At 40.6% G+C, this 23,788-nt stretch overlaps 2 protein-coding genes across 5 annotated transcripts; one reads left to right on the forward strand and one right to left on the reverse strand.

Moving 5' to 3' along the window:
• Nucleotides 1–476: 476 nt before the first annotated feature.
• On the forward strand, nt 477–3,368 carry LOC115591708 (lens fiber membrane intrinsic protein). The gene is given in 5 exon segments (XM_075488190.1): nt 477–599; nt 1,502–1,724; nt 2,067–2,207; nt 2,641–2,775; nt 3,202–3,368. Coding segments are annotated over 5 exon segments (693 nt in total). The 3' UTR covers nt 3,273–3,368.
• Nucleotides 3,369–4,279: 911 nt separating this feature from the next.
• On the reverse strand, nt 4,280–21,284 carry LOC115591663 (GRAM domain-containing protein 2B). Of its 4 annotated transcripts, none has more exons than XM_030433839.1 (13): nt 21,057–21,284; nt 11,357–11,530; nt 10,181–10,244; nt 9,985–10,057; nt 9,785–9,888; nt 9,546–9,644; nt 9,255–9,326; nt 8,761–8,829; nt 8,553–8,649; nt 8,281–8,370; nt 7,830–7,935; nt 7,296–7,403; nt 4,280–6,454 (listed from the first exon to the last, which is right to left on the reverse strand). In XM_030433839.1, exons 1-13 carry the CDS (start codon nt 21,146–21,148, stop codon nt 6,436–6,438), a joined length of 1,167 nt encoding a protein of 388 aa, XP_030289699.1. In that variant the 5' UTR covers nt 21,149–21,284; the 3' UTR covers nt 4,280–6,435. The 4 variants fall into 4 exon arrangements, with proteins under 4 accessions (XP_030289699.1, XP_030289698.1, XP_030289702.1 ...); XM_030433838.1 differs by having other exon boundaries at nt 11,357–11,533; nt 21,057–21,282; XM_030433842.1 differs by lacking the exon at nt 21,057–21,284 and adding an exon at nt 12,353–12,675.
• Nucleotides 21,285–23,788: the final 2,504 nt, after the last annotated feature.

Raw genomic sequence — 23,788 nt, forward strand, 5'->3', positions numbered from 1 at the left:
ACTGAATTTAAAGTTTTAGGGGAACTTATCATTTTTACGTTTGCTTGCTTGAAAAGCATGTTGGGGCCACGCTCACATGCTTCTGCAAGATGCACACAACTTTATCAATACACTGCAAACCAGATGTTGGGCGCACCAACACACACTTGCACAAGTTGCATGTTTATAGGAAGGCTGCTAATGCCTGTCCTGCGTGCTCCCATCACATGTGTTGCTAAACTGTGAGGGGGTTGGCTGTTGCTCAAGGCCTTTGGCAGGAAAGACTCCAATGATGCACCTTCACCTGTACGTGCCAGGTATGATCGGCTGCAGAAAACATGGAGAATGAGAGTTTTTTTTAGGTTGAAGAATGAGAAGAAGTCATGCAGGACACCCAAAGATAGACAGAGTGCAGGAGGTGACAGAGACAGAGGGGTGAGAGAGGGATGGAGGTAACTGCAGAGAAGCGAGCAAGGGGGGGATTTACCATAACTCACATGCTGCACTCGATCATTCCCTCTTTTGTGAGGCGGACAATGAGAGCCAGGGGTGCAGGGCTTAAAAAGGATAGGCACACTGCTATAGCCAGCGACCCTGGAGAGACACGAGCCAAACCAGAGGTATCAGAAAAAAAACTTGGACTTACACAGAATCTGTTTTTCCCGTACTTCCTGGAGGATATTACTTTTGATATTAGTCACTTTGTGGGTTTAAAAGGAAAGTTAACAACTGAGAACCTGCTTTCGGAGAACAAGCAGTACTACATTGACCAGAAGATTTTAAGTTTGGAGACTTCTGTCTGGAGCAAAGATCCTTTTACAGCTGGGTCTTGGATATCAATGTTTTTTCATGGTTTTTGACCAAAGTTAAAAAAGATCTTCGGACAAAATGTTGGAGTCGGATGCAGAGGTCTAATTTGGCTGTGATTTGGGAAATCTGGGGTTTTAAAAGCTGCAGTAAAGAGTGCAAATCGGCGTATGAAATCACTGGCTGTGTGACAGAGAGCAACACTGCTGACAGTTCAGTTGCTCGGCGTAGAAAGATTTGTTTGTGGTGCAAAGAGGGGAATTAGTGATGAACAATGGCTCTGAACTGCCTGATAGGCAAGCTTATTGTCAGACAGCGGTTTGGCTCAAGTGCTTTACTGGCTGTGACCACAGTGTGGGCACATTTGAGTTTTCTTTATGTTTATCCAAAATGCTTAATAAGGATCATCTGATCATCTGGTTTTCAAAAGCAGTAAAATTACTATTTCTTTTGTTTTTAAACTGTTTCAAATGGTAAGAGTTAGTCTTGGACATTTAGTTTTTGAGTGTTCATCAGTATAAAAGGAACGATCACACTGTTCCATCTATCCTGAAGCTCCCATGATCATCAGCCTTCAGAAGGAAGGATGGAAGATATTATTTTTTGGCTGAAGTGTCTGTTGAAGACTGCTGAGGAATCCATTCAGGGCACAAATGGGCAAGTATGAGGTCTAATGCTGCACCTTTCTCCACTCTGTCCTCTCTCCCCTGAGCAGTTGCTGAATGTTTAGGACGACAGCGCTTCGCCCAGCTTCTCCAGGATGCTGAACACTTTGGCGGGAGGAGGCACGCTCTGCGGCGTGGCTGCCCTCGTGCTTCTCATCGTTTCTACAGCAACAGACTTCTGGATGCAGTATCGATACTCGGGCAGCTCCGCCAATCAAGGGCTTTGGAGGTTCTGCATCAACCACAAATGCCACGCTCACACCATAACTGTGGGTGAGTGCTTCAGGAGTGGCATCTGGCGACCTAATTGTGGGAAAAAAAAAAAAAAAAAGGCAGCTATGTGTGTTTCTGCAAACCACAGACATGCTGGAACAATGACAATGAATGTTTTGGTCACCACAAACACTGGTGCTCAGGAGTTCTCCTACAACAGTATCCAGTGGTTTCACACTTACAAAATGTTGAAGCATAGTCTCAAACTGCAGCCACTGGTTTGGCAGTGATATAGACATAAAAATGTCAGCATGCAACTGACACCCTTAGTATTTCTGGTAAATCCAGGCACAATCCACGTATCTGTTGATGAGCATGTGGTTCTGACCTTTCTGTCTCCAGCCTTCTGGGATGCCACACGGGCCTTTATGCTGCTGGCGGTGCTGAGCTGCTTCGCCGGCGTGGTGCTCGGCCTGAGTGCCTTCACTAATGGCACAAAGAACAGGAGGGTCCGCACGGGTGGCATCGCCCTGGTCCTGTCAGGTAACACACACACACACACACACACACACACACACACACACACACACACACACACACACACACACACACACACACATTTACTAACAGGGTGACCTGGGGGTTAGAGAGACACCCCTGTCAGCTGAAGGTCATGTAGTAAATTCATCTTCAATCTCAGTTCAAATTTAACCTGATTGTACTTCTTTGAGGCAGAGTGGGCATAAGATTAGAGAGCAGTTGGTTCTGAAAACATGCTGCTAGGGTTGCTTTTTCCCTGCATTAGAGTGATTATCCAGGGGTTAGTTCAAGAATCTGTATCATGCAATGATGGATAATTCCTGTGAAGTGCAAAATGGGGTGCACTTTAAATATATGTTGACCAGATATATAGGTCGGAGTATCGAGCATGTGCCTGGACTTCTTACTGAGTGGACTTCTCACCCTCTGTTCTCAGGTTTTCTTGCTCTGCTGGCGTTAGCAATTTACACCGGAGTGACTGTCACCTTCTTTGGCAAACGCTTCTTGGACTGGCGTTTTTCCTGGTCCTACATCATCGGCTGGGTCGCCATCATTTTGGCTTTTGCAGCAGGTATTCACTGTTTTTTTTTATTTTATTTTTTTATGTACAGTAGCTTCTTCATTTTGAAAAGATGTGTTTTATATACAGTATATAAATTGTGAATAGATGTGTGATAGATCTGCCCCAAACCAGTAAACTGTCCAATAAGAAAACGTTTTAAATGTCATTTCGGCTCTTTTTTATAGAAAAAGGTAAATATTTAAAGCCTGTATTTGTAGGATTTTAACATTTCAGTCTTCAACAAGAATACTACTTAACTTCCACATAAAAAAACAGGCAATGCTTTCCCATTCTTTGAAAACGATTATTGGTCATAGTGAGCTGGATTTATTTTTTCAAATCATATCTTGAAGAATATCCCTTTATTAATTATATTTGCAGATTTTACTTAACTTAAACATTCTCCCAAAAATAAAGACTTTTTATGTATCGCAGGTGTATTTCAGCTCTGTGCTTACCAGAGGACCACTGCAGAACCTGCTCCTTCAAATAACACGGACAGCTGAACACAGACGATCACACCGATCAGCTCGAAAAACTGTTGCAATGAATGTCACTGCTGCTTTTGAGTACCTAGAATGGAATAAATAGAAATCACAAGACTCCTGTGTGGTCTCACTGCAACACTAATCAACCGACAACAATCAGTTTTTATCTCGACCTCAACATTTAGAAAGGACCTCACCTTTCTGCAGGACGTCATACATTACCTAGAAGAAACTCTCACACCTCACACATGAATCATTCCTGTACGATTCCTCGGGCGATGTGTGCGCCACTGAGTAGAAATAAAGCGCCCATTGCAAATGCATGTCTTTAATTTCTACAACAATGTCTCCATGCAAGACATTCTCCACTAGATGTTGGTCTTCTGCCACATCATGATTTAACAAACCACCCCTGCTGGAAGGTAAGGCCTGTTTCACAGTATGATGTTAAACTATTGACAGGAAATCTACAGAAAATACAAGCAATGGGTAAAAAATACCATATCTCTCTATTAGTGCCAAGTCAAGTGGACGTGCTGCAGATTGGTTGAAGACGCAGAATTATTTGGCTTGGAACTGAAGAATCTTTTTGAATTTGAAAAATTTCTAGCAAAAACATCATATTTCAATATCCTATGACCTGAGTAACATGCATTTACAGATGCAATTGTACAAAGAAATATCAAAAGTAATTGAGTATAAATTACTATTAAAGTATTCACCTGATGTTTTTGCATAGGGTCAGCAGTAGTGGAATGTCATTTCTATTTCATGCCACTTCCTGCTTTTAGTCCAGCACATCTGAGAAAGAAAAGTGGAGCGATGTTTTCCTGCTTAAACTTTTACTTAAGTGACATTTGACATTTAATGCTCTCCAAATCCATCCAATTAGACACCGAACAGTGCAACAGGTTTGTCTACAGTTTACCTGTGCCACTCCCAAACTTTAACTGATCAAGTTAATTCTCCATCCATTTGATCAGTTAATGTATGGGAAGAGTAAATGACGGCAAGTACACAAAACATTTACTTCGCAACATTTGATTTATTTTGAACAATAGCAAAGCCATCTCACAGAGACAACTTTGAATTACACAGAATGCAAATAAATATATATATATATATAGGACCATAGTAGAATTAAGGACATTAACAATTGATACAAAATTATTTACAACACTTTGAATAGTGCAAAACCACACAAATACTGCCCTCACCATTGAGATTCTTGCATCAAGTCCATTCAAGGACAGTGGATGTGTGTGTGTGTGTGTGTGCTGCCCCCTAGTGGGGGGTTATACGAACTGACAGTATGGCAGATTGACAAAAATCTCAGCTTGACATGAGAATGACCATATTTAAACAGGATGTAGCAAAAGTAAACCCACTTGGTTTATCTCATCAAGAACAGAACCACAACAAGGGGGATGTTAACTCATTGAGATGTGGATATGCATCGTCAGGTTAGTTTGAAAAGGGACATTTGAGAAATATCCAAAGCCAAGATGTACAGAATGTGAACCCCATCACAAGCACTTTGAAATGACAAAGGAAAAGATGACGACCTAAAACCACGTGGCAGGTAGTGCCCACCACCCCTGAGTGAAAACAATTTTTAATAAAAAGGTCTTAGCACCATCAGATACCACAGAACGCTAGCTTTGCCATTTCTTCTCAATCCAAAACACGGTGTCTTGGACTGTGACAGGCACCACACATTCTTTAAAGTGCGCTCGCTCACTTGAGCCATTACTTATTTTCTCCCCCCCCCCCCCTCACATTTTCGTTATTTTTTTTCCTTTTGTTTCTTACCCAATTTCCTCCCCACAAACATCAAGCTCCATTTAAAAACAGCACGAAAAGATAAATTACATTTTGCCATGCATAATAATTTGTTGCATATTGAAATTTCTTGTTGGGACCATTTGTTTTGGCTGTTGAAACCTTGGACCTGACACTCTCCTCTTTGTGTGACAAGAGTGAGAATGTGTATACAGTATCAGTCAAGTGTCGGTATTGCAGACACATGCATGAACGTTAGAAATACATTATTGGTGCTACTTGAGATAACCTGAAAAAGCTAGAAATGCCACTTGGTCCTCAGGAGGCCTGGCAAAGAGAGAGAGGTTTGTTAACACTATGTGTTCTGGCAGACAGTACATCAGACATCTAAACCAGACAGGTTTTAAATCTACCCTTGAAGACCAAGGTCGTAGAAAAGTACACAAAAACACATTGATGCCTATGACATAACCTCCTCGTGTCCTATTGTACTAAATACTTGTGCATTGATGATGCATTTATCCAGTTGAGACTGCAGGGAACAATAACCTCTGAGCATTGATCATTAAACTGATTTAAATCACGCCAAAGACGAGGAAAGTAACACTGCAATCATTGCTGGTTGGAGAAAGAGAGAAAGGATAAGACCATCTGGAGAGTCTCAAGCCTCCATGGGCTGATCTGATTTTGAGATTTTCGCTATCATCATGTCAACCCACAGCTGATTAGAACCAGTCGAAGAGAAGTACCCGGCAGTTGCTCAGTTTAAGGACAAAGACTGATTTGTACATACCACTGAGAGATGGGAGGGTAAATACAAAGAGTTAGAAAATCATGTAAAAGTCATCTCCGTGCACTCATGCAAAAGATGTGCACAGTGCATCTTTGGCTATGCATAGCACTATGTCTCAGGTGTTGAGGTGCAATAATAAGCACTACAGCAGGCTAATGCTGATTGGTGTAGCCCTATTCAGACTGCATGCTTAGGGAGAGGAGTATGTATATGAAGGACAATGAACAACGTAAGTTCACAGACGTGGAACAAGTTCTGTCGGGAAAGTGCCCGTCGACTTGGCTAGTGTGGCACACATACATTAGAGCCGTTTGGCTTTGGTTTCATTGACAGACACGCTGCAACCAGGCAGTGTGTGTATGCATTTTGGCTCGGCTCTGTGTGACTACGTCGTGGCATGTCCGTTTGTCATACTGCACTAAGAGAGAGTATAGCCCTTCAAGTTAACAAGTTGTCTTTGAAATTGCACAGGTTGGCCATTTTTCCTCTGGCCAACAGCAGAGGCCATGTCGGGAGCACAGTCCGAGTACATGAAGTTTCTCCTGGAAGAGGCCGAAGTAATCCTCCAGTCATGAGTCAGCCATTCTCTCCTTCAGTCACCAAGTGTTATGTGTCCTGGGTGTACCTATGGAGAGACAGGAGGGAACCAGTTGAGAGGTGCATATGAATAGGAAAATAAATACACAAGTATTTATTTACTTGGCAGGGAGGCAACATCTATTATAGGAATTAATCTGCCACGTTTCCTTGAAAGAGAACAAAGCCAGTTGTACAACACAGTAAACACCAGATTAAACAACTAAGTAAGTAAGATAAGTATATTCTGGAAACAAAAAATAGTTGTGTATACTTTATTAGTGTGACCCTAGCATGTGTCAGGGTGACTAATAAAAGCAAAACACATTTATCTTTTTTAGACCCTTGTGAATCAAAGGATTAGTTTGTCACAGGGAACAAAGAACAACTGGAGAAACAGGTCCGTCCTGTATCTTCTCTCTCCCTTAAGGTGCAGTCAGCAATTCTGGAATAAACCTAGGTGATTGCTGATTCCATTCCAAGTATGCAAATACTGACACTATAGTTTGCTGGCATGGTACCAAACCAAGGCGCAAGTCCATGACAATTTGAGAATGACATTCGACTATCAACCATCTTCCTCCACAATTGCTCATGAACAAAACATGCATGCACAGCTGGGCCAGCTATGAAAACAGATAACAGAGAAGCTCAGATTACACGACACAGAGGGAGTCTAACTTCACTCTCTGCTTAGGATACAATTACTGCTCTATATTTGCTATATCTAGATAGCAAATAAGGCTGGCTTTACCAAATGTGCATTTATTGGTACAGATACATGTGAACTAGAGACTCGAAGTTTACCATCTCAATTGCAGCCCGCCTGAAACATTCAGAGACAGATAGGCATGAACAATAAAGAAGTGAAATTGAAAGAGACTTCTTACCCGCTCTGTAAGGTGAACTCGGGCAGCGCCCCTAGGGATGTCAGCTGTTCTTCCAGCGCCACGATACGTAAACCAATGTAGCCAGAAGACAGCAGCAGCAGCACAACCCTGTAACATACAAAAAATATGACGAGTCAAATTTACTGCCCATTTATCCACTGTAATAAATATGAAAGATTTCAGAACCAATGATAGCCAAATACTTAATTAAGACATATTTTTAGAGTTAGTTCATAGCTTAATAAAAGGGTTTAAATACAGTTTAAGGGAATGCTGTATGTGTCTTTTGTTTGCATTCAAAGAAAAAACAAAGTTGGTACGTTTTAATTTTCCACTATGTAATGACATTATATAAGACTGCCTAGTTTGTTACTTTTACTGGACAGGTTTCTGAAATTCTTAAATTGTTTTAAAAGGAAGCCGTAATCTAAATCTGCTTGTCGAAGTTGCACAAGGGAAGATGAGGCAATCTATTAAAAGAGAGAAAAGAGGAGGAGATGAAGGAAGATGCAACAGAGAAGAAATGGTACTCACAAAATCAAGTAAATGAAGAGTAGAGTGTTCAGGGTGCTGGCCTCTCTCTGAACCAGCAGGGACTTGGCCTTTTCTGTCACATTCCAAACCCACGATCCACCCGAATCTGGAAAAGGAAATGCAAACAAAGCATTAATACCACGGCAAGTTTTTACTTGTAATCATCTACTAGATTATTACAGAGTGAGATGCTAAATTAAGTTATGAGCAAACCTCGTCTGAATATCATGACAACCATTACGATCAAAGAGCAAATAATGGGTTTCTCTAAATTGATATTTGCTAACATCCGTCTATCTGGCTATCAAACACCAGACACGTTTTATCTCAAGTCGCCAAAGTGCCAAGAATGATGACCAGCTGTCTACACTAGTAGTCACTCTGATAACTAAGCAGCAACCCACAGCCAAGAGTTTTCCAGGCCTGAGCTGATAACTAATCGTTGTCTTACCTGATACTGACAGCTCCTCTGAGGACGAGCTATCACTTTGCTGCATGTGCAGGCTCCTGAAAGCTGAGCCAGTCGCATTAGGCACTGCCTCTGAAAAAGGTAAATAAATCAATGTTAGCCTGCTATTCTACCTTGGATGTTATGTGTCAACCGGTAAGAACAGAAATGAAAACCAAAACAAACTGTTAACAGCTGTTGTCAGCTGAGGATTAGCAATAATCTCAACTCCAATATCAAGCAAACGATTTAAACAATAGGTGTAGGCCTCTCACCTCTCTGTGGTCTGTGCAGAGGCTGTTCCTGTAAAGATTGCGACTCGGAGCCATCTAATTGGTCGAAACTGTCATCCAAACTGGACTGGCTGGTGTTCTGTCAAGATAAGAGAGCAATGAAAATCATCCTATGATTCCCAAAAATCCTGTAATATTTGAAAATAGTGACATAATATGCTCAATGACATTTTAAACAAAAGGCTCTTACCACAAGTTTGCTCTTAATGAAGCTGTTCTCAGCTGAGGACAAGACAGGGCTGCTGTTTGTGCTGCCATCCTGTAATGGGGAGAATGTTTAGATTTTACACATTAAAAATGTCTGAAATTTCACCTTGACCATCTCATCATGGCCCTAGTTCAGATTATTTGATTTGATAGGTTGCATGCTCCAACTACGTACTTGGTCAACATGATTACAAAAGTAGGGTTTCTGCTTATGACTGGAAAATTTAATAGATTTCTAGATCTCAACTGAAATTGGTTATACTGTAATGAGAATTGTACACTTTTGAAATATTTCAAAGTTAAGAACATGAAACAATGTCATTTTCTGTTTTTGTGATGCAAAACAATTGTATCATATAAGATCAATGTATTTTACAGCCTGATAACAATGCATTATACAGTGTTCGTTTGATCCACTGTTTTCCAAACCACTGAACTGATAAAAAAAAACATCTGAACTTGACCTGAGGAACTCACCTCTATCTGAGGACATACTGAACGCAGCAGCTGAAAACAGGACTCTCTGTTCCGCAGCGACACAAACAGGTACTAAACGATGAGAGGGAATTAAAAGAAAATATATTAGTCATCCGCCCTGCTGGCAAACTTGGAACCATAAAACTGACTCTGTCTTTGATTAGATTACATCTCACGCAAAAGTGATTAAGTAAGGCTTACATTTGACCATCTCTAGTTATTGAATAGAGATTGTATGACCTAATTATGTTTCGTGAGATAGCCGTGTGGGGCTGAAGGTAAGAAACTGACCTTGTCTCCTTCTGTGGTGCGTATTGACAAGGCATTGGGAACCAGCAATGCTGTGTTCTGTTTCTTTACTATGTGGATGCAGGAAACTGGAATTACTACCTGCAAGAGGGCACAGACACAAACAGAGAATGTCAAGAAAAGTCTGCTTCATATTCAATTCACAATCTTTATAAGAGAGAGATAATATGGAATTATCAGTGTAATAAGTACAGAGAAACCAGGGGAAAGCTGAAACCTACCTTAGTGTCCTTAAGCAGAACTGAGGAGTAGAAACAGGCATTGGAGTCAGTGATGTACAGCCGACCATGGTAGGGCACTTCCTTTTGCAGGGCACAGATGTATGCTGGGAGAGGAGAGGAGCATAAAGCAATTCAACTTGTGTTTTCTTTTTTCTTTTTCATTAAGTCTTTCATTATGTCTTTCAGTATTGTTAACCTACCATGTATCAAGTCTTCACTCTTGGGAATGTCTGGAAACAACTGGTGGAATGTCTTGTTGTGCTTCATAAAACTCTAAAAGAGAGAAGATTAAAGCAAACAAATCAGACAAATCAGGACACATGAAGAAAGCTGACAATGAGCCGTCAGGAGCAGCTTTCAACAAACACACCCATTGGCAGAGACAATTGGACTTACACTTCTTGTGCCAGTGCTCTCCATCCTCTCAAAGCCTCTGCTGTCAACATCAAACGTCTCTGACCTGCAGAGACAAAAAGCACAACTGTCAATTTAAAGGAAACTGCACTTGAATCACAACTCTCTCTAATCCCCTGTGAGTTGCCTAAGAAACCTGCTATAGTTGCCAAGTAGGATCATGTTTCAACCGCATGAAGTCGCTCAGAATTGAAAACTATTTCTAGAGCTTAGTCAGCAATCCGAAATTGTACGGAAATTCTTTGTAATTATGTTTACATCAGAAGTGACTAAAGCCTTACAAAACTTTCTGATGAAGTGACAGCATGGTGAATCAAAATAATCTAAGGTATTATATTAACTGAGAACATAACCACAAGAAAATTATATCAAATTCAAGTTATGGCACTACAATTGATCCATTTGCTTTTTTTTCCTCAGTTGAGAAAACCTAATGGCTCATTTTCTACTAAATATATTTTCACAGTTGCTTCATGACTTTATTATGTGAATGACCTCCGCATATGCTGATTTCACATGCATATTCTCTAGATAGCCACTGATTTTGTGTTCACAGGCAACAACCTACACCTACACCAGGGCAAGGAGAACATTTGATGATAAATCATTTTATAAGAAGGAACAGAATGAGTTAATTTTTGATCTCGAATTAGGTTTTCTCTGTCACTGATGTCAGGTTTCTAGCAGTAACACTCCTACAAAAGTAATATAGGAGAGAGTTCACTCTACCCACTCTGTAATTCTTATATTTTAAATAGGCCAGTATTGAAGTTCCAAAAATGATTCATGCTAAAAATGTCTGAGTTATCACACTGTCATGTAGGCAGCACCAGGGATGACGCTTGTTCTTTAAACCAACAAATATCACCGATCTGCCTCACATATTTGAATCATGTGAGAACACAGCCAGTATGCAACGGCTGTGCAGTCACGTGTGTGTCACGACTGAACAGCAGCTGAGAGCTAGGTCAGGTCTTGTGATACATGTTCATAAAAGCGTGACTTCCCTCCATCAATGTGCCTTTTCAAAGTTTTCCTCACATATAGAATACGAAAAAAGGGTTATATCTAACGATCTTTCACATCTTCAGACATTTGGAGTATTTTCCTCCAGGTGCTACAGACATCTAATGGCATTTTGTGCATTTTCCATCTTACCTGATAGCTACTTGTCTGGTGAGGGTTTTGTGCTGTTGCTGGATCTCGAGTTGGGCTGCCTCCAAGCTCAACGCTTTCCTTGTCTCCACCTTCTTGATGCTGCCATTGCTTAAGCTACTCCTGCTTTTCTTCACTTTGGCTGGCAGCCCACCAACACTGCCCTCTACTGGGTAGCTGCTGGATATAAGAGGAAGAAAAAAAGATTTAGCATCCTGCAAAATATTTTTTTAAAACTGATAGTCATGTACACATACAATGGGCATGTGGAGGTCAGCACGGTTATTTACAATTTCAATACTTTATCAATATTAGAAGCACAAAAAATGCACCCACTTATTAAAACTGTTAACCTCTGTAAAAACCTACATTTTCAGAGAAGAGGCCAGTCTCCTGGATTGCCCACAGTGTAATCATCTAGCCTCAAAGAACATTCTGCATTTTAACTGCATATCTCAGGTTTGACACCAAGTTGTCAATGATAATTTAAAAATTACTATAAAACTAAAATCACTCAATTTCTATTGAAATACATTTTTTTAAAAAGTATGATGAATAGACTGAATTTGGCAGACAATGAGCTTATCTTTATGAGATGCTGGAAATGTAACCGCTTTCCTGAATGTTTGATTGATACGAGTTACGTCAGCGCTGTGGCTGCTTTACAAGTATTTCAACACAGGCTGATGCTCTAACACTGACAACTCAATACAATAAAACTGCACTATAACAAACAGTTTTAGAGGGAAGGTCGCAGGATTTACTACAGCTAATGTGCTCCATCAAGGCCATGACCAAGAACAACCAAGCCATTAAAATTCATTGAAAGACTAACGCTGCCACTGACATGACTTTAACCTGTAGGCTATATGAAACAATGACAATACAGGACAAATATGAAACTATGCCAGATGAGCTCACTGAATAAAACCTCTGTCACAGGTGAGAAAACAACTCTGTTTAAACAAAACCACTCAAGAACAACAAAGATCACCTTACCTGGTGAATTTAAATCGCTTCGATGAACGAAAACTGATATACCTACTGACAGTAGGCATTTTCTTTTGTTACAGGGGAAAAAAAAGATAAAACCTGAACGTTCTATTTTCTCTAAGCTATATCAACTTGCCTCAAGCCATCAAAGCTGAGGGGTTAGAAAATAAAAGACAAGATATTAAAAAAAGTCCAACAAAAGATTAAATCCTCTTAATGTTAAGTTATAGTCCTTCACCACATCCTGCTGGAAAGGCTGTTGCTGTGTTCAAGTATGAATGTGCTCGTGAGAGGAAGCCACTTGTAGAGAATGGTGTGACACTCTGTAAGGCGTGACGTCAAACTCAACCACTCCCCCAGAGCCGAACGAGCATGAAAGCGACCAACACACATGCAGAATCAACAGAGCGCTACACAGGCACTGACATGTTTAAGAAAACCAGGCCCGTCCCATAAAATCTTCCACTTGCAAACACTATCCAGTATCAAAATCCTGCCCTGTTGAGATTTGATCTAGTAGGGGCAAGTCAGAATGATAGAGTTGTTAAAAACAGCTCAGTATGTAATGAGAAAGTAAAATACTTCTGAGCTGCTAAGCCTGGCCAACCCAAGTTTCCTCTCAGGCAGTCATACCAAGGAAATAGAAAAAAAACCAGCACAGCCTCAACTCACTGTGCAAGTTTAAGGAACACTTTTACAGACATTTGAAAAAAAGGACACCCAACAGCATGATGTCAAAATAAATATTCATTAAAAGTACATAAACTGTTGCACTACTAATTTCGTGATCAGATTATTTTTTTCAAGCAGCATTCTTTAAGAAGTCTGTACAACTTTTTACCCTGCCTGTAACCCGTGTCTCATAACAATGTCTCCAACTCTTCACCTGAGTAATTGGGATAAAGGTCAGCATGCCTACCCTGCGTGTACTGCTGACAATTAAATGGTGATCAGCAACACGTAACTACTAACAACCATTCCAGACATGTTTCCAGGTTCAGTAGTGGAAGTGAAGTGTCATCAAACTTAAGCCTGTTTTTGAATGTTCAGTTATTAACCATGTTGAGTTAAACATCATTTTGGTATCTTAAATGTAGATGCTACTTGCATGTTCTCTCTCTCTGCAGTAATTATAGAAACAATTACAAACTTAATGTAACTTAAATATAATATCCAAAGCAGCGGGTACACTTTGGGGGAAGCATGCTACTGTGGATGGTGTTGAAACAAAGGCCACAAACAGTGAGCACAATTTCCTGATCTGTGCTGAACTGTTGACCAGGTTTTTGTCTGTGTACAAATATGCTCACCTGACCCTTTTCCACAAGGCAGGAGGAGGGTTAAAGTGGCAGGGCAATATAGGCAGTATTCAAAGGCTATAAACTGTTTGAATTTCTCAACAACTTCCTCTCTTTACTCAGGACTAACCGTAACCATTAACAGGGTCATGGGTAAAGGTGCTTCCTGTTAACACGCAGGAAGCCACCAGCACTTATCAGTTGTTTCAGAAAGACTTATTTTATATCTGTAGAGCAGTCTATAAAATAAAAAAAGGACCCTAAGGCCCAAGGTTGTACTTTTCCAACCGAAGCTTGGAAATTTGATTTTACTGATATTTGAACAGTAAAGTCCCTGTATTACAGGCCTGCAACAGCAAATGTTTGGCATTTATTTCTGGCAAAGGAGCAATATTTTTTGATTATTAATAGTTGGCAATGACTGTCCTGCTCTTATGCGAGAACCCAGTGTGAAAAACTCCATTTCAAGCCTGTCTAAATTGACTCAGCCTGATAGCATTCAAAAGAGTTCAAGGCCAAAGTAATAAAAGGGTGAATAGGTGTGTGACAGTTGCCACTGTAAAACATTTATTACTTAAAAAGGTTACATTGTGGAAAAAACTTCCAACATAAAATGAACTGCTTACTTCATAAAACTAGTGATTCCAAATGACCACTTTGTGTTTACGAAGCAGGAGGTGGCCTACTTGTAATGCCTGCGTAATGGCCAATGGGAGGTTTTGACCTCTGATATACTTCCACGTTGGTGCATAATGTAAAATTACCTGACAAAACTAATGCCAATATCATGCCAAACTAAATATAGGCATATCCAGTTCTCTTCAGCAGTGGATTAAGTGGACATGCACAATGTTGTGGAGGCATATTTATCTGGATGCTCCTGAGTACAATTTGTGGGGGGAAAAAAAACAAAACAAAAATCTAACTACAGCACAAACAGCCCCCTCACATGATGACATGTTCCATGTAATAGACATTACTGACAAATACATTAGTTTGATCAATATCTTTATCTAAATTTGTTCAAGTACTATCTTAAGACACCAAGGAGATGACTTTATCGCAGTCTCAAAGATCATCAGCTCAGATCAGCAACCACTACTATGCAAAGATGGAATTTACCGAGGCTCTATTGAAAACAGGCTGCTGATCTTAAGAGATTACTCATTTGCAACAGATATAAAAGACAGCTGACCACATGGTAGAAGCACAGCTATAAGGTTTTACCAAACTTAATACCCTTTCTCACAGGTTGCCACGAGAAAAAAAACTGAAAAAAAACATGGAGCCTGGTTTTGTTTTGCAATAAAGGGAGAAAACACATTTTCAACATTTTGGCAACATTTACACAATGTTGCACAAGTTAAGCCAGCCACATTTGAGACAGTTTGAGTAGTGCTAGCTGGAATCAGAAACTAGATGCATTGGCTCGCCTTACCTTCCCCATTCCTTTGAGCACTGAGAATTTGCCATAGCAGCCTGTTGGTTAGACAAGCCGTTCCCTCTCATGTTCAAACAGTTCTCTTTCCACGCTGTCCATAATCTACTAAAGCTTGTGGCCACTGCCGGTCGAGGTAGCCAAATGAGCGATTATGGCAGTTGTAACTTTTGTACTTGGACCCAGAGCTTCTACGGTCAAATCAAAAGGGTGTAAAGGTCTGCTTTAATGCAACACTGTAAACCACTCAACAGCTTAATATGAAGATAGTGCCAGAAAGACAAAGCAGGAAAGAGAGAAACAAAAAAGACTGGTTGGGGGGGTTCAAGCCCTCCTGAGCTTTGTCTTTTCTGTATGTCACAGCCTGTGTTGCCGTGGATAAACAGCTGTAACAGTAGGGGGTAAACGGTGGAAATGTGGGGTGTAAGAGAAACATTGCCAGGTTATTCTCAGTTTAGAGGGCCTGACAACAACATTCAATGGCCTATTCTCAATAACAACAAATTGATGGCTTAAAAAGTAGCCACAGCAATGTGCATGACAATAGGCAGCGCACACTCTTTTTGGATGGTGTAAATGGGGCTGGCTGTCACACACACACACACACACACACACATACATACATATTACACATATATATACATACATATACACATATATATACATACATATACACATATATATACATATATATACATACATATATACACATACATACACATATATACATACATATACATATACATATATACATACATATACATATACATATATACATACATATATATATATATAAAATAACACTCAATATGTTAATGCAGTGTGCTTGTTTCATTCACAAACCTCAGCTGAGAGCCCCTGCTCATCAATAGTCTATTTCTATCCCTATGACATCACCATCCAGGAAACTTGACCAGACAGATAAAGTCCAAGCACACTTACAACATCAGTCCTAATTTAACCACCATATATCACTCCCTACCTCTCCAGTCTAACAACACCTGCTGGGTTTTCACTTTAAAGCTCTTGCTGTTGAGCTACAGGATGGACGCTGAGCTATGGCTGTTTTATAAAAATATTTCACCATAATCAGAATGGCACAGGTTTGATCCCATCTACAGCAATGTGGCCTCTTGGAAGTCTTAGGCCTGAAAGTGAACCTCCTGCTTGCTGACCATATTGTACACCTGTGTACCAACGTTATAAACGTTCAACGTCAAGCCATTCATTGATGTCAAAGTATTACCAGGGTAACGGGCTGCTGTTTTATCTTTTAGCCTTGATTGGATATGGTCATCTACTTCTACACACAATATACAAAATACACACAACATACAGCTGACACAACTATTATCTTAATCAAGCAAATAAATGCTGACACCTATACCACAGGAGATCTCCCAAGACATTTAAGCAGGAGAGGGATGGCAAGATGTTCCTATTCTTTTGTTGAATTCAGTGCGAACAGAGGGCATGTATGAATCACAGCTCTGACAAGCGGCCAAAAGGTGATAATTAATCATTCATAGAGTTACACAATAAATTCAATAAACCCTGCCTGTGTATACGTTTTTCCATGAGCAATTCTACCTTGTGTTCACCGTTATATCTTCAGATAAAACTTGCGTAATCCTTTTGAGGAGGTGCAGTGCAGTTTGATAGCAGTTTAAAAATAGTCTTCCTACCATCAAATTGGACAACTAACTCTACAAAGAGTATAAATACACAAAAATTGCTACTAGCAGTTTGCTGGGATACTTTTGCTGAGCTCCAAACTTTAACTGAACTGTAGCGGTATGCTGGACTGACAGTCTTAAGATACTGAGCTGCACAAAAAGAAAAGTGTTGTGATGGCTGACACTGGCCTTTAATGATTAAAAATCATCAAAATGGGGGCCAGTTTCTCCAGCACAGGACATTCCAGCCACCAGAAGAGCTCCTCTGAGTATAGAGTTGTGATGCTATCATTTGCTGTCCCGAGATGAGACAGATGATCCCAGGAGTCGCGCTGTGGACGTCAGCAATACGTCAGCCAGTCTTCAGTCCAATTGCCCTCAAGAAAAAATTGCTTCTGTATAGAATGCTTGTTTAAAGCTTTCCCATAGATAACATTGCTGCCGTAACAAAACAAGCCCTGGGGTCACATGTTACATATTAATCAAGTTACATATGTGAAATCTCTAGGAGATCAGCTGAGAATTTGCAGAACCAAACAGTGTGACAGCACCATCTTCTGGAGAGCCGTGTGCTAATTTACCACGATTGAATCCAAACCAGTTTAGTGCAAAGTAAATAGACATATTGTTGCAGCAGTGCTTTATTAATACAAATGGGACATTTAAAAAAAAATAGTTTTTGCAAACCAAACCACGCAGCATAGCGTCTAAGGGTCCTAATCTGTGTTAATCTAGTTTTAGCACAACATGCCAAAACAAAACACATTTCACTGTTCATCAGGACTTATATACATTTGGCCTACTGCATGAGAACTGCTTTTGAATAATAACCTGAAACAAAAGAAATAATTGCAAATAATGTGACGTTAAAGGCATTATGTGTGCACATGCATGCATGTGTGTGAGTATCAATAGCGCAGTCAGGAAGGGCAGGGACTTGAGCAAGTGGTCACGGCAAAATAACATGCAGTCGGTGGAGCCCTGCCAGGGCTCAGTCTGCAGTCTGTGACTGAATGCGTGTGTGTTTGCCAAGTAGAACAGAGAGTGTGTCTGTGTGCATGCATTTTTAGAATAAGTGTGCATGGTGTTTGAGTGGGAAGTCATGCGGCCTTGTGCACGCAGCAGCTCCCTCGACTTCCCCTGTGCTAGGCTCGGAGACAGAGGCAGTCTTTCTTTAAGGCGCCTTAGTACTTTCAGCGACCAGGCATGTGAGCAGGGGAGAAGGTGTCGAGGTGCGGTGTGGCTGGAAATCCCACTTGACTTAAAAACAAATCATTAAAAAGTATGCCATTCGACTGTATACAAGGAGCGCTTGAATTTAATCTGCAATAGACTGTTGGAGTCAGAAGGTTGCATGGACGAACAGCTGAAATACACAGAGCAAGAGGGTTCATCCTTGTATCAAGGATAAGTCAACAGCAGGTGATTTCTCCAATACGCAATTCCCTGCTGAGTACCTTCTGGCCATGAGTCCATAAATAGATCATTTGTTTATGTCAATTAAATTAATTAGTAATTCAAAGTATTTAGTCACAACAGGTCTGGATAAAGGATCCAGTGTATCCACACCGTGTTTGTACTGTGCTAGAAAAGTGCAGAAAGTTCATGGTATCTCATCACGTGATACAAAATAAATATAAAAATAAATACATTTGCTGATGCATTGTATAGATGGCAGGAACGAAGTGCAATGCGGTGGCAGAGAAAGACTCTCCTGAGGGTGAAACCTTTTCTAAGAAGAGTGCACTGCATTTTTTTTTTGGGGGGGGGGGAGCCAAGGCACTGTTCCCACTTTCCAAAAGACTAGGATTATCTTGAAACCAACATACTATTAAAATACATATATACATAGTCTTTTATGTATGAAGAAAGCACATTCTGTCAGCAAGGTACCATATCAGATGTTATCCTGCTATTCAAAGCTGAACAGCACACTGACAAGTGTTCAGATAAGCTTCCATAAAGCCTTGTGTGTCTGAAATTAGACTGACCTATGGCAACTACGTTTAGGTGGAATTCACCAGGCTACTGCAAGTACCAAAAGGTGACACAGCAAAGAATAATGGAGCCTTTTTTCTTGGCTCTGTGACAAGGGCAGAGAGGTGGTCATTAGCACCAGACTGAGAGAGGCAACACGTAACTTCAACTGTGACCGGCTGGTTAGTAGAAACCTTCCATTAAGCGATAAACAGTCCTGTAGATGTGGTTTTCATACTCTAACTTGGGCTTTTCCTCTACGCCTGGACCACATCTCATAATTTAGACCTACACGTCTTCACTGCCCACAGTTTTGTCCTGGGAACATCTTCCTGGAGCCAGCAGAACGCCTGCAAAGCTGCCCCACCCAGCCTATTCCAGGCTCCTCCATCTTAACAAGCTGTACAGCTATACCAGGTTCTTCCCCATTGAAACAAGGCTATTCATATTTTGCCACTGTAGGCATTGCAAACCTGTGTGCAAAAAGACAAACAATGGGCTAGCGAGTAGGTTTTCAGTGTTAAGGTTGTGTGTGCAACTTTCAACTTTTTGCCTGCTTTGCAACACTTCTTACATAGGTATATAAAGAGGAAACAGACTAGATACAGCAGGTAAAATGACTACAGTTAGATGCTCACTGAGGCCCCACATAGTATGTGTGTGTTGTGGAAACAGATAATCCTCCTACATACCGTACTAGAGACACATCATAGCTATACTGATAACCAGAAGGCCAAGTCTGATTGGCAGGGCTTGTGTACCCCTCAAATGGCTATCTATGGGGAGGAAAGTGAAAGGCAAACCTCAGAGGACGATGCGTACTGACAGTGTGAAACAGGGAGCATTTATATAACACCATGTACCACCTGTGGTCGACTCATGGGAGCTAATAATAGACTTTTCTGAGAAAACATACACTTGCTCATCCCATGTGTGACAAGCGTGTGCATGTTTCCCTTGGGATATAGGGGAACACAATGTGTGTGTACATGTTTAAAAGAGTGTGAGCGTATGTGGCGGTTCATTAAAGCGCTTTGGCCAGGCTGGTCTGCTCTAGATCCCAACAAGGCTGGATCATCCATGATCACGACGTTAGGACAAAAAGTGATGTCAATCTGACCCACATAGGCCAGTGGATGAAGTCATGGTTTCTGAGCAGGAGGCCCAGGCGAGATTAAGAACCAACCAGATCTGGAATAGCCATTCTTTATGCCACTGTACCACATGCAATTCCTTTTTTTTTTACACTGCCTCAAATAGCTATGTGGCACAAACAAACCACACACACACACACACACACACACACACACAGTAACACCACACTTCATAGAGCCAATGTGGGTCAATCATTGTGTTCTTGGTAATGGCTCGATAGGAAAATAAACAAAAGACTAGATATCAGATCTCCTGCAATATATTTGTACAAAACTTTAACAGAAAAGCCTAACTTTGAAACAGGTTTAAGAATTAAATCCACCACAAAAAAAAAATCCACCACTCAAAATTAGTTAGGGACATTGGGATATGTGCGCATGTGCATGGATGGCAATACGAGACGAATAAAATGTGTTGCATTATTTTTGGGTAGCACAAATATTCACAAAGAAAACAAAAACAATCAAGTGAAAAACTAGACTATCCATAACTAATTTTGAGGAGTGTATTTCCAGGAAGCATTCTGCTACCATTCTGCTCACAAGTAAACACATTTAACTGGAAAGCATTTTAGTTAGGAATAGCCATGTCTGTCCTTAAGCAACTATATCACTGATGTCAGGTGTTTAGGTCATCAAAAACATAACTGATGAATGATTAACGTCAGCCAAGCCAACAACGTAGACTCAAATATGGGAGCCTATAGTGTTGGTTTTGCCAATACAGCAATATGGCAAAAATCCTCCCAACAGCCAGACTAGAAATTATTTTTCATAATTAATTCCGAGAGCAACAATGACTGCTTATAGTGTTTCACTCCAGTATAATCAAGTGTCACTGAATGTATCACTGTAATGTCACCTTAAGTAAATTTAAATGCCAGCATATCTTCATCTAGGCGGATAGCCAGCATGCTAGCATTATCTAGCTACCCACTGGCTGATAGACATACTCTTCCCTTGAGTGACGTTATTTCTGTTAAATATGTTCCTGAAAAACAACTCTTCTTTCTGTTTTAAGAGGGCCATTACCATGAACTAAACAAATCAAGTGGTATCGGACACGTCGGTGTCATCAAAGAAATGCTATGTAACCGTTAGCATCCACCCTGTTGATGCTGCTCACCGGCAGATAGCGGTTCAGCTAGCCTCATCCATTCCGCTCACCTCTCTTTCATGAAGTGCTTGATTCTCACGATGGCCTTCTCGTCGATCTTCCTGAGGAAGGTTTTCAATCTCTCCCTCTTGTTTTCAAGCATTCTTCCCTCCGCCAGTGGTCGTCGGTTCGTGTAGAAACGACGGTCCACGCCAAACTCCACCGCTCTTGTTTGGCTTCTGCTTTTTTTTCTCTCTCTCTCTCTCTCTCTCTCCTCACTTCACGTACGGCTGATTAAGATAATGAGCTTAAATCGGACCAAGTCAGCCGACCAATCAGCGCCGGCGACGACGGGGGAAAAACGGTCATGTCAGACCGATTGTCCAATCAGAACGAGGTAGTTGGCTTTCACCGAACGCCCAGTACCTTATATGGTATCCAGGCAGTCCCTTTGTGAGATTGAGAAAGGTTGGGCCTGTGTTATTATTGTGCTAGTGTGGTCCTTTTTTAAAAATAATTAACGTGTGGATTTACCATTTCACGTGTTAACAACATCGGAAATACACGAGGTGGTTTAAAAATGAACTGTTTTTCTTGTGCCATAACATACCATTCATAATCTTGTGGAGAAAATTACTGTCCTGATACACAGGGTGGGGCAGTTGCTTATACTGCTTACTGTTTTACACCCACAAATTGAATTGTATTGAATGAAAGGAAACCTATATGTTATGCTATATGTAGCTCTGATAAATAAATCTTATATATAGGCCTTTATACCAAAACAGATAATAACATTTATTTAAAACAGCAGTTAAGTAAAAAAAAAAAAAAATCAATAACTTTAATCTCATAGATTATAATGAGCAAGGAAACCAGTTGGAGTTTATTCCCATTATCATGAAAGGGATCTGAGGCCAGTGACTCAGAGGGCCAGTCAGCTTCTCAGTTGGTGGCTTTTATTCTATTCTGTTTTATTCATTCTCACAGCATGAAGGAGATCATTTTAACCAAGTGTTGTGCATGCAGATGAAGGGCCAAGTGTCTCACCTCCCCCCTCACCAGCAGGCGACAACTGCAGCAACAAATGGCAAACGCACATATTACTGTACGGTCATCTGACCAAAGCCATAAGGCCAAAGTTCAAATTGTGTTAAGTCACATTGAAGTCACACTGGATGACTTAATTTTCTCATGACTACCGGGCGTGGGATTATGCTCCAGATAGGTGGTGATTTAAGACAATATGTTTGTGTCGAAAGCTTGGTTTGAGCTAGGGTACCTGTTATAGCAAATAAATGAAGAGTTCTTGAAAAAGTACTGAGAGGATTTCTGTAGCTGAGCTTTGACGTCTGTCTGTCTAAAAAGTAAAGGTACATAACATAACATAGATCATAGCAATGTTGGGGGAGAAAAATGGCCTGTTATGGGCCTTTTTGAAGACTGAAATTCAGGTGATACACCTTTGTTCCTATATTAACTGAAAACAATTATATGACCTTATATGAAAAACAACTGAACTTAAAAATGCATGGCTAATATACAAAAAATCTGCCTCTCTTACGTTAGGAATTACATTCTTCTTGAGAGTGACTGGAAAGCTCAATTAAGATAATTAGCAGAGAATTTCAGTTGATGTCATTCATACGTCACATCATGACAAATCAGTGAGAGTCAGAGAGTCTTACTCCAGCACAGTTTTCTATTTCACCACTCTACTGGCGGAGGCCTTGAACACACACACACAATAAAAAGAAAAATCAACCATTATCAGATGGCGGCTGCTCACAAATCGTATCATTAAAAGCCTGTTTTTTTTTTCTCGCTAGGCAGCTGAGGCACCACACCACGCCACCGCGAACAGAAGAGGCAGTGTACTGCCACATGACACAGCAAACACACCACCACCCTCACACAATCTGGCCTACACAGCCAACCTACGGTCTTCCCTTCCTACTCCTCTGCCAGGAAACAAAGCAGATAGAGAGGAGGAAATCACGCTTCATGAGAAAGTGCGTGATGCAATGAGGGGGTGCTGATGCAGCGTAGACAAGATCAGGCTTTTCTGTATTGATTCATCAGTGTGAAAGCTAGATTGATAATTGGGAAACCCGGGGAACCACACACAAGAGCACCACTTTCAAGTTGTGTCAGTTAGTTTGAGACAGTTTCAACAATCCCAAATTTCATTTGTGTGTCAGTGAGATGGGAAATTGATGTGACATTCACATTCAGCACAGTAGACCATTACTGCCGAATGAAAACAGTATTTTCAAATGTAAGAATTAAAAATTATAAAGAAGAGAAAATGTATTCTCAAAACCACACATCTCACCAATATTAAAAGCCTTAGTCATGAAGCCTGAATTATTCACCCTTAATCAAGTCAATATTTGTTAAGGACTTCAACACTGTGGAGAAAATCAAACAAAACAGACTCACACCATCTGCTGTGAGCCAATCAACTGAGAGTCACATAAGAGGGGAACAAATCAAATATGCTTTTGCAAACAGTTGAAACGCTTCTTTAGCTTTCTTTTACTGGCTCTTCTAACTTTCTATTGTAATGCTCTATCGCACACAATCCCCACAGAATCAGGAAGTTTGGCAAACTGTTGCTGAACCTTACATGGGTCTTTATTATTCACATGTAATGTCGCTGAGGTGTTAATGTAACATTTGGGTTTTCAGGCACATAATTTTAACTTGCAGATGCAAGCAAAGCCATTGTCATCAGTCAATACTGTTTGAGTAGTTACAAAGTGCATGTAAACAAATCAAATTTCAAGTATTTCATAAAATG

Source organism: Sparus aurata, chromosome 11, assembly GCF_900880675.1.
Source record: "Sparus aurata chromosome 11, fSpaAur1.1, whole genome shotgun sequence".
NCBI classification, from domain to species: domain Eukaryota; kingdom Metazoa; phylum Chordata; class Actinopteri; order Spariformes; family Sparidae; genus Sparus; species Sparus aurata.

What these genes read in the sequence shown, in the direction of transcription:
- LOC115591663 (XM_030433838.1), bottom strand. Translation starts at nt 21,148, where the DNA reads ATGCTTGAAAACAAGAGGGAGAGATTGAAAACCTTCCTCAGGAAGATC. An exon ending in TTCTGCTTAAGGACACTAAG is followed by an intron (nt 9,645 to 9,784) that starts GTAGGTTTCAGC and finishes GCCCTCTTGCAG; the next exon opens with GTAGTAATTCCAGTTTCCTG. An exon ending in TCTGCACAGACCACAGAGAG is followed by an intron (nt 8,371 to 8,552) that starts GTGAGAGGCCTA and finishes TACCTTTTTCAG; the next exon opens with AGGCAGTGCCTAATGCGACT.